Below are 11,871 nucleotides of genomic sequence, written 5' to 3'. Positions count from 1 at the left end.
GTGTATATCCTCAACAGGGTGTATAAATTCATTTGGTGCTTTGTTTGTGTTATTGTACCAACCAAAACAATTCTACAAAATGTTTTGTTTCAGGCACCGAACAAAAATAAGTTTATTTATGTTATGTTTATTAATTTTTATATTGACTGTGTACTAAGTGATTGTTAAAGAAACAATATTAATTTCACTTAAAGTCTCATTACTTTATGTTTGTACTCTCTCTCTCTCTCTCTCTCTCTCTTTCTCTCTCTCTCACTCTCTCTCTCTCTCTCTCTCTCTCCCTCTCTCTCTCTCTCTCTCTCTCTCTCTCCCCTCCCCTGCCCACCCCCCTCTCCCCACCACCTTATGCCACGTGAAATTAAAGAGCAATTGTCACACTCAAATGACAGTTTGGACTCACTACTGCTAAGTGGAATTGAATGAATATTCAGGTCTTACTGACTGATGGGGAAGAACTTCAAAGCGGTAAGCCCTTTCTCCACAGCAGGGGTACCGGCCGACAGGGTAGGCGGCCGTACTGTGCTGCTCAGCAGGGAAGAACTGCGGCGGTTTGGGATGGTGGAGACACCACCGGGCCTGGTGCACAGGGAAGGAGCTATTGCACGCCGAGCACCGCAGGAAGTGGCACTCGCCCCACAGCCGCCAGTAGACAGCCCGCCACGAGTGCAGCTCACACGCCGCAGCTGCTTCACGTGCTCACTGAGGCTCCAGCTTGTGTCCCTGGGAAATAGCCACTGTAACTGAACCAATTACAAGTAGCTTTATAGCAGAAAGTGTGGCACATATGATTAGCTTATTTGGCAGCAATACTCACAATATTTAATGGGAGTCAAGCATTTCCAGTACAGTAATATGTGGCTGTGTTTGCACTAACATACGTTGAAATGTAGGGGGCCTGGCCAGGTGGATGTATAACAGCAGATTGTCAACAATTTCCATCTGTGGACATATATTGATAATACAAATATTTGCTAATCTGGGTAATAGTTAATGCTGCAGATGACTCTGCCACAGCTTTGATATTATAATGTGGCATCTAGTACAATGTAACCAAAAGAAAATGCAGATGGGTACCAAACAGAAAAACAGACAATACTGGTCAGTGATTAGCAGCAGGCAGTCTCAACAATGGGTGCTTTGTTTATGCATCTGCACACTCATTCCTCCTATGCCATCTCAATACTACCCACCATCATGGCATCTGTTCAGCCTCAGGTGCCTATTACACAACCCAGTTGAGAGTATGTATGCTGAATGACGCTGCTGAACAACCACTGTCCTACTGCCATGATTTTCTCCTCAGCAGGTATGCGTGCGGTTTGTCTGCCATGTGTGGCCACCCCTCCTATGGCCCCCTTCTTTCCTGATTCCTTTGATCATCAGTATGGGGCTCATCCCTCATCTCTGTTACCTCTTGGAGTCTGCTTTTGCCACTTGCTAAGGCGGCTTAACTTCACACTACCTGCAACACTCCCAGTGGGTGTGAACCCTTCACCACCTTGGCTTTGTGAAGTGGCCCATGTTAACCTTGGCCTTCATTTGCTTCCTAAAGACACTATATCAGCCTTACTCCACTGCCTCCAGTTTCATGACCTTCGCATGGAACTTCATGATATTACCTATGTCTACACTGATGGCTCTCGGATAGACTGTGGGGTTGGCTGTGACTTCATCACTGGCACTCGTGTCTTTTGATATCAGCTTCCAGCACACTATCAGTATTTACAGCCGAGCTCTTCACCTTGTATCAGGCCATGGAGTACATCTGGCAACACAGCCTTTCCAATTGTGTCCTCTGCTCAGACACACTCAGTGCCCTCCAAAGTCTATGTGCACTGTACACTGCTCATCCCTTAGTGCACCGAGCAAGGTGGCACAGTGGTTAGAACACTGGACTCACATTCGGGAGGACAATGGTTCAATCCCGCATCCGGCCATCCTGATTTAGGTTTTCTGTGATTTCCCTAAATCGTTCCACGCAAATACCGGGATGGTTCTTTTGAAAGGGATGTGCCTGACTTCCTTCCCCATACTTCCCTAATCCAATGAGACCGATGACCTCGCAGTCTGCAAGAAAAGCGCCAGGTAACTGGCGTCACCGTGCTTGTGCAGCTATGATGACTCAGGAAGCCCATATGTTTGTACATGTAAAACATTAAAAGATCTTACATTATGTCATAAAAGAAACAAGACATCAAAGGATACTTCAAGAGCATCGGGGATTTCGCGAACCATACTAGAGTGTATAATTCGGCTTAAAATGCACATCCGTATGTAATTTTCTTGAAGTACCAGTACTCATGTTTGGTTCTTTATTATAGCATAATGGCATACGTACATTTGAAATGTAGCGAACAGTTGAAACTAGCCAATAGTGTGAAATTAAATGCTTCGTTTCAAATAAATTGACTGCCTTGGTAGAAAGGATTAATAAGTCAAATCTCTTTAGCAAACCAGCAAAGTAACTTCATTGTTCTGTAAGGCGATTAATGCTTCACTGTCAGAAAGGTGGAAAAAATCAAACTATTAACATATTTTAGCCTGCCATAATTATGTGAACGTATTTTAATTCATTAGATAGCTCCCGGCCACAAAAATCCGTTTTGTTATCATTTAATGTGAGAGCAATAAACAAAGAGGAAACAACAGAATCACTGAACGTAAACACAGGTCAAGTGGAGATGACCCACCTCCCCGCAACAACTCAGACTGCTCTGTGCGTCAGCCTTGGATCTACGATATTTCTGAACTGGGGACAATATTAAGTAGTGGAGCCCAGCCACACTTTCGTAACCAAAAAGCGGGAGAAGGTACTACTCATACGCGATTCAACTGCCCATGCGCAAGAGTCCGCCCGCAACTGCTCAAATGCATCTAATTTAAACAGTTGTCACATCACACTCATCGGAGCCAATTTGTTGTTATGAAGCATTGCATAGTCTTCCTAAAGCCTTTGACACACTTTACTGTTGGCAGATGCTTGTATGAGCACTGTTTTGTTGTTGTATATGGTGCATTTCCTTTGCAACGTAAATTTTACTTTCGTTTTCTTCCCCCCCCCCCCCCCCCCCCCCAATCCCTGTTTTTGTTTGCTGCAGTATCATTCTGCAGTAGCGGGAGTATTGGTTCTTACCCGTCGAAATCACAAAAATTTAACTGAAAACTAAAACAATGACAAATTCCCGGAATTCTAAACAATTCCCGGGGTTTTCCAGTTTTCTCCTGGATGGAAAAATTCCCAGGTTTTTCCCGGATCTCCCAGTTGTCCTGGGTCGTATACACCCTGTATATAGTCTTTCATGGTATCTTCTTGGGGCTTCCAGGAAGCAAGTTTTATGAAATCAGACCCAATGGAGCCGGCCGAAGTGGCCGTGCGGTTAAAGGCGCTGCAGTCTGGAACCGCAAGACCGCTACGGTCGCAGGTTCGAATCCTGCCTCGGGCCATGGATGTTTGTGATGTCCTTAGGTTAGTTAGGTTTAACTAGTTCTAAGTTCTAGGGGACTAATGACCTCAGCAGTTGAGTCCCATAGTGCTCAGAGCCATTTGAACCATTTGAGATCCAATGGTCACCTGGATGTGAAGCATCTTCGACAACAATTGGTCCATCAGTTTTCTCCCCTTGACAGGTGTTGGAACAGTTGAATCTAATTTTTTCTGCCAATATGGCAGAAGTGTTTAAATACTGTCTCACGAACACATACTACAAGTGGAATGATGGGTTCTGTGAACAGACAGGTGACATCATTATGGAGACAGGTGGCATCATTATGGAGAGTCCCTTGAGCTTGGTGATAGAAAATTTTTTCACCAAAAAATCTGAAGAACAGGCATTGGAAACTGCTAACAAAACATCAGATATATGGTTCTCTGTTATGTAGATGATATGCTTGTGTTGTGAAACATGGCAGAGAGGAACTAGATCATTTTCAGGCATATCTCAATGTGATAATCTGAAGATTCAGTTTACTATGAAAGAGGAGGTAGACGGGAGATTACATTTTTTGAATGTGCTGGTCTTCAAGAAAGACAATGGTAGCTTGGGCCACATGGCGTACTGGAAACTCATTGCACATGGAATCATTACCTACACCAAGATTTCAATCCCCAACCAAAACTGTAGTGAGGTGTTATAAAAACACTAAAACAATTAGAGTAAGCAACGTCGGCGAACTGGACATGCTCGTAGTGGAATTGAAATATCTCACCAATGCACTGAACAAGAATGGATACTAACCTGCTGAGATAAAAAAGGGAGTTAAGACAACCACAAAATATTCATAGAGATGTACTGGTGTCTGTGAAAGCCAAGGTTTTCTGGCCATTCATTAAATATGTTATGGACTGCTTAGGAAAGATCTGCTCAAAAATAAATATTGCTATAATCTACAAGACTACCCATAAGATTCAGGAAGAGCAAAAGTCAGCCAAGGATGCTCGAAAACTGGTGCAAAGAGCAGGAATTTACAGTATACTATGTAGTTGTAGAGATGTGTAGTACTAAAATAGTCATAAATTGACCTGAAGAATGCAAGGCCAACTGCAGAAGTGGAGAAGCAGACAAATCAGCTGTTGCATAACTTGCTTTGCAGCCAAGAGGCCACCAGATTCAGTTTGACAAAACTCAGGCACTGCCAACTACAAGCAGTTACCATGAAAGACTATATAGAGAGGCCATTGAAATTGATAACACACCAGTAATTTTAATTGGAAGGCGGAATGAAATCTGGATTCCCAGTGCTGAAGGAGGTGTGGCTTCCACCACAGGGAAGCAACAATGGACAACAGCAACCAACAACAGCCAATTGGGCTCAAATATTTAAACATATGACATCACATCTCTGCATGGAAGCATGCAGAAATGGAATTTCACTTCAGTTAGTATGAGTCAGAGTGTACACTGGGCCTTCAAAGAAGCTACAAATACCCCATGAAGGTGCTCTCTGCAGGTGGGAATGAAATCTTGGGTTTAAATAAGAAATTCACATAACCAAGGCATAATATACCAATTTTCAGAGTTAATTTTTTCTTCCTTGGGAGGAGAGGTGGGGAGGTTGGGGCAGGTTAAAGAAGAATGGCAGGTCACTCAGACTTGTGAGGATGAGGGGAGACAATGATAAACTGGGTGGGAGGGGGGGGGGGGGGGGTCAGAGAGTGTAGAACAAAAACAGTACATTGGTAAGCACCGTGCCATCTTCAGTCCAGATATAATGAGGACAGAGTGAAAATTAAGAATGAATTAACAGGGAGAGAAGTGAATGGTGCAATTAAGAACTGTGAAAAAGAGGATGGGAGGACAAGAGAGGGTTGGCGAAGAACAAAGATAAGTAAAAGAAAGAAGGGAATAAAGGAAACAGTGAAACATGTTCAATAAAAAATATATACAAAATATAATGAAAATATTATGATAATGAAAAATGAGAGGGGGTGGGGGATATGTGTTAAATGAGATTAAATGCAGGAGAATGTCAAGATGCAAGGATGTGTCTGAGGGCAAGTTCCCATCTCCAGAGTTCAGGGAAACTTGTATTGGGTGAGAGGATCCAATTGCTATATGATAAATCGAGCAGTCATCTCCCTTTAGTCATGCTGTACCCTGTAGAACATGTTCAGTAACTACGCACTGGGTATCCACAAGGTGGAGAGTTCTCCTAAGCCCATTCAGTCCTCAGCCAGTTTATTAGTGGTCATCCCTTTCTAAGCATTTTATTCAAGAATGACCTGTTACACCACATGGACTATTTAGATTCTCAAACCTGATACTAGTTTCCCTAAACTGAGGAGACAACAGCTCTACAGCATGACTCGAGGAACCTGAGTGCTTACTGCACCACATGGGCTATTTGGATTCTCCCACCTGACATTATAATTGAGTTGCTGTAAGTTGATGCCTGACAGTTGCAGTGAGCTAGGCTTGGCAGCTCTGCAGGTCTACTTCAACTAACAACATAATGTGACCTATGGCCTATGGCACAGTGTTGTAACGGCTCTGTAGACAGCTACAGTTTTGGCCTGCAAGGGTAACAACACTATGAACTGTCAGGGATCTCCTTCCGCAATCTCAAATACAATTTCCCTTGAACTCTGGAGATAAGGACTTGCCCTTCAGCACATCCTCGCATCACAAAACCTTTCTGGACTTAGCCTCCATTAACTCAGTGCCTCTCTTATTTTTCATTACCATCTTCTTTTCATTATGTAATGTTTTAATTATTCTGTTTCCCTTGGTGCAAGAACAACATATAATAAAGTCAGCTCCCAGAGTACACTGAAAGAAACACGGAAATGAACAGTTCATAGTTCTGACATGAAATACAAAATAATAATCACTTCTGCTAGAATGATAAAGTCTCTCAATTGGAGTCCAGGTCAAGATACTTGATCAGGGTCCTGTCCAGGTCCTAGACAGTAATCAGCTCGGTTAGGAGCAGGCTAGTTGATGTGGCATCAGCAGTGTGCCTTCAGCCAATGGAAGTCCATTGCTCAAACCAAAGGCAGCTATTGGGAGGTGACGGTGCTGATGGGCTTGGCCAGGCAACAACATCCTGGCATGATGGTGATGTCTGGTCGGGTGCAGGCTGGCTGATGGGACGACAGCAGAGCACTGGCAGCTGACAGAAGACTCGTGCTTGGATCAACAGCAGTTGCAGGGATGTGAGGGTGCCAACAGGCTCAGCAAAGTTGCAATGTCCTAGGTGGTGTCTGGCCATTCTCTATATTGGAGTCCAGTTGGAGTCTTAGGCCACAAAGGGTTGATGTCTGATTGAAATGCTGGAAATGCTGCCAGTCAACACTACTGTTAGACGGACTGCTGGCACAGCCAGCATTGAGCCTGAAGTTTAATGAATGCTATCAACTACGTGTTGTGCAGCATTTTAAATTATGCAGCAGAAGTGTTTGCTTAAGGTGTCATATGACTGCAGACACAACATAGTGCAGAGCCCACAGTGCCACAGTTGGATGTGTGCACTGCTGACAATTGATGCTGATGCCTCTTGTGGAGTCCATTGGAGTCTGGCATGTACACAGAGTGACAAATTGACGGATTGCTGTTGTGGTCCCCCAATGTTTAGTAAGCATGCGGTGCGTTCAGCCACCTGTTGAGGCCTCCAGCTGACGACAACGCCAGGAGTACGGCAACATGCCAGCCTGTACCTGCAGCAGCAGTGGGTGGGTGACTGGACTGGCCGCAATACTTGATTTCTTTTTGCTATTACTGTTTGTCTTCATTCTCCTCTTCTCTGCCCCCCCCCCCCCCCCCGCCCCCAAATCCCTTCACAGCCTCACACCCTCTATTTTCTATAGTTCTTCATCGCATTATTCATTTCTTTTCCTCCTAATTCACTTTTACTTTTCATTCTGTCCCCATCATCTGTGGACTGAACATCGCATAGCACTTACCAATCTACTATCTTCCACCTCCTAATCTCTCTGTTACCTCCATCCTTACAACAGTTGGGTGCCTCTCAAGCTGGGGCATCTGTTTTAACCTGCCTCAACCTATCCCTCTCCTCCCCCAAGAAGAAGCCATTACTTTCAAAAGCTGGGATAGTCTCATGTATTTTTATATGTGCCAATCATGAGTACTTATTAAACAGTTTAACTGTTCCACTACAAGTACCTTATCCTGTGGGGTTTGGAGGAGGTGGAGGGGAGGGTGAGGTGATCTGTATTTTGCACAGTAACTTACAAATTACTACAGCTACAATCTTATGCAGTGTGTTTAAAATAAGTTGTGACTTTTGACATTTGGCACACCAGAGGGAACGTGACACCATTGCCCAGGTAACAGCAACGGCAAGCCGACTTTCCCTACCATGCCGCCAGCAGTTTGGTTGGTAAAGTGCCCTTGTTGCCATGGTGTCATGCTTAGATGCATACCTGCGTTCATCAGCTCTTGTTGTGAAATGGTATATTGTGGCACTGAAGTGTTCTACAGCCATCAGGTTCCGTGAGCAAGTGTTTTGTGTTGGTGTTGCACTAATAACCACAATTCATCATGACTGAACATGAAATTCGCATTAAAAGTTGTCATCCAAGAATACGTTCATCACATGTGAAGATAATGTTCTACTGCAAAATATTCCTCCAAATTTTACAATGGTAATGGACAATGCACACAGCACTCTGTTGTGGCTGATAAAGCTTCAACAGTGCAGTGGAATAAAGCAGATATTTTCCTCGGGGTAGACAGAAATGTTCCATTGGATAAAGTTGAATGTAGAATGTAAAAGGCACAGTTAATGGAACTTGTAATGCTACTCCACATTACCAGGTTGATGAACTAACTAAGGCAATAGGGCATAGTCTAATCAGGCTTCTTCTGTATCATAATCCTTTAAATCTGACTGAGACTATATGCACCTAGATGAAAAGTAATGTGGCAAAAAATAAAAAGAAATTTATGCCCAGTGAGGTTGAAATGCTGACAAAAGAAACCATTGCAAATGTTACACCACAGGACTGAACTTGAGATGTCAGCAGTCGAAACACAGCAGAATATCACTAACATTCTAATGCAGTTCAAAAATAAACTGCAACAGAATCTTGAAACAGTATGATGTTAAATTAGGAAATGTGGGCAAGACAGTTAGACAGTTTATGAAAAAGCCCATTCTCAGAACAAAAATCAACATGCAGCTTCTTCACTTATACTGTTACAAAACCCACAGCAATTCTCTTTTCACCAGCTATCAATGGTCCTTAAAAATTATGTTTTTTCACTGCAAAAATCTGTAGCTGCTTGAATATTGTGATGGATAGGGAAGTTTCACATATTAATCAAATGGCAAAATACTCTCCTCCTTACATACTATCATTTGCCAAAATCTTGTTTCATCATCTCAAACTGTTTATTACAGATGAGGGATTTGTGAATATTTCGTTCTGGCTTTTTCACTGGTTCATGCATTCGTGATGGGGTGCTCTATACCCACATTCCATTTTCTAGTGACTGGAGGCAGATTGCGACATCCTCCCAAGTTTAAAGAATAATCCAATATGTTATCTACATTTCATAAGCAACAATGTGTGGCATAACATGTACCAAATGCAGATTCATAGCAAGCCTTTTTCTACACTGCACACTTTAAGACTTTCATGCAGTAGTTTACCTGAGATAGAAATATGATAACTATGACCATTAGCATTATGATAAGCAGTTCATCATTAAGCTGATGAAATAAGCTATAAGATGTGTGAGAACCAGAGCTTGTTACCAAATAGTTTCTTTAAAATGATATGAGAAAGACTGCAGATCAGCCGGCTTGTGGAATATGCTGTTCATGGAGGCAAGCGAGCCTGACAGGTCCTGTGCCAAGTAGGCCTGGCATTATAATCACCTGCTAACACACACAGCACACACTGGCAACTCCACTTCCCTCCTTTCACTCCATATTGAACTGTCAAATGTCACAACTCAATTTATACACACTATAGTGTGTATTCACACACCTCACGAACTACAGATTATACTAACCTGACATGCCTGCTCTCAGTTTTACCACAGATATCAACATGCACATTCTTGGGGTGACATGGAACCTTATCAGAGAAGTGCCACTGCATGAGTTTGCCGCAGCTCACACACTTGTACAGATTTGCCAGGCTGGCAAAGTGTCCACGAGCCATATCGGGAGTTGGTGCTGCTAATGTAGCTATCAATTTGCAGAATAGTTTGTTCTTTAACTTCCCCTTTGGATCATTCAGTTCCTCCAGTTCTGTGTTTGAAAACATCTCAGCCAGCCTAAGTATGTCATGCAGAGGGGGAAAGAAAGAGGTCAGTTGTAATTTTTATCTGGTAAAGTTTGCAGATGACAATCAGCATGAAAAGATAAACAAAATCTACAGTCTAACTAATTTAAAGGAAGGTTGAGACTCTGATCAGTAGATGGACATGGAAACAAAAACTGAAACACTGGAACACAATAGCTCTGCTTACCAACTCTCGTTCTTCTTCAGAGTAGACAGGCATATTTTCTTGACACCGTCATTCCATCATCCAAACCTCCAATATACTATGAAGTGTTATGTACACATATTAAAGTCTAGAATGAGATTTTCACTCTGCAGCAGAGTGTGCACTGATATGAAACTTCCTGGTAGATTGAAACCGTGTGCCGGATCGAGACTCGAACTCGGGATCTTTGCCTTCTGTGGGCAAGTGAGCACTTGCCCGCTAAAAGGCAAAGGTCCCGAGTTTGAGTCTCAGTCCGGCACATAGTTTTAATCTGCCAGGAAGTTTCACATATTAAAGTGTTTGCAAGTCACCAATATCATATTAAGTGAGTCCTGGCTTTAGCTCTGGAGAAAAATATTTTTTTTTTTATATATATAAGGAGACTACAGGAACATGATTTGTTTTTTTTCTACTCAAGTTGCGGTTTCTGAAAACATTAAAGTTCATGCCCAAGAACAATGAAAGAAAATGGCACTGCAATTAGTTTAAATTTTACAAAAACAATAGCATTTTAAAAAAAAAAAGTATAGCTCGATGGCTCAGTGGGTAGGTGCCAATTATGAATACAAAGATCCAGGGTTTGAAGCTGGGTTGGTCCTTGTATTTGTCTCAGACAGTTATCACTTCTTTCACTTTTGACAACAATGCATTAGTTTTGACAGTTCTAAGCTGCACCATGGTCCACTGTAGGTCCTTTGGCTGGAAAGTGATTTCCAAGGTTGGAAGGAAGGCATCTCCAATTTATACCACACCTGTTAAAGTAATGCTTTGTTCAAACCAATCTTTCATTTGACGTCAGCTTAAATAAAGGTTGTAAAAAATAAAGAGTACATCACAAGATGAACTGCCCAAAGTGATCTAAAAGGGAAAAAAATATTATGTGCTCAGCTAACAAATACCCGTTGAAAAAAATTAACACTTATTTCCAAAATTAGGTTCAAAATTAGGCATCAGATGAGACTAAACACAAAAAAGGACAAAGGATTTGCGACATTACATTTCATTTCTTCACAAATAACAGTGCCATTTGCCACACAACCATTATGTACTCCACCAACGTGAGGAGTGCTGGTTCTCAGATGGCACAGACTACAGCACTTATGTGAACAGGGTATTCTACATAGTGACAGAACTCTGACACTAGCCAGAAAAAGCGCGCACAAGTATAATAGGGTGAACCATCTAAAACTTGGATTGCAAATATTGCAGAAATGGAAAGTGTTATTGATTTGTGGTTTTCACAGAATGGATTGTCAGTCAGGGGCTCATATTGTTAGCCAATCAACAGATTGTAATAATACTTATAAAGTGTATTTTTTTGTGAAAACACACACTTCTTTAAATGGTACAATGCCTACTGATATTATCCAATTAAAAGTAGGGTAAATTAGAATGTCAGTGGTGTATGTTGCAGGTTTCTAATGTGTGTTGTTTACGAGATATCATATTTTGAAAAGTTCCTACAGTGACACTTGTTTGTGCGATTCAACCTGTTTAGTTGGTAGGTACATTGTTGTTATGTTTGCTTACAGTGTTCTTGTGTGTTCCTTGAGTGCACTGAGACTTGCAAGCCCAAGCAGTAGATGAGTGGATGATAGGATTTAACAATGCAGAAAAAGCTGACATACTTACGGTGTGTACAGAGTGTAAGCAGGATGCAGTTTGTTCTTGTACAATGTATGCTTCAAGATATCCCAATAGATGGCAACCATCTTGGCAACCTCTTCAACCAGTTACATGAAAGTGGCATTGTAGCACCTAGAAAATATAACAGAAGCAAACAAGTGGTGACAGAAGAGGGTGAAATTAATGTTCTTGCTGCTGCAGTTGATCTAGATGTTAACTCTGCACAATGGCACAAGGAAGTAACATGATTCAAGCAAGTGTTCTATGCACTCTCTACTGACATAGGTTC

The 11,871-nt window shown here is 42.2% G+C and overlaps 1 protein-coding gene across 1 annotated transcript in view; it reads right to left on the bottom strand.

Annotated features, from left to right (window-relative positions):
• Positions 1–688: 688 nt before the first annotated feature.
• Positions 689–11,871, bottom strand: part of LOC126428274 (SANT and BTB domain regulator of class switch recombination-like) — a 65,422-nt gene continuing 54,239 nt past the window's right edge. Inside the window, exons 5-6 of the mRNA XM_050090187.1 lie at positions 9,477–9,743; positions 689–740 (exon numbers count right to left, since the gene is read on the bottom strand). Coding sequence (XP_049946144.1) covers positions 689–740; positions 9,477–9,743 — 319 coding nt within the window. The remainder of the gene's footprint in view (positions 741–9,476; positions 9,744–11,871) is intronic.

Source organism: Schistocerca serialis, chromosome 12 (genome assembly GCF_023864345.2).
Source record: "Schistocerca serialis cubense isolate TAMUIC-IGC-003099 chromosome 12, iqSchSeri2.2, whole genome shotgun sequence".
NCBI classification, from domain to species: Eukaryota; Metazoa; Arthropoda; class Insecta; order Orthoptera; family Acrididae; genus Schistocerca; species Schistocerca serialis.
This window is presented reverse-complemented; position numbering and strand designations above follow the sequence as displayed.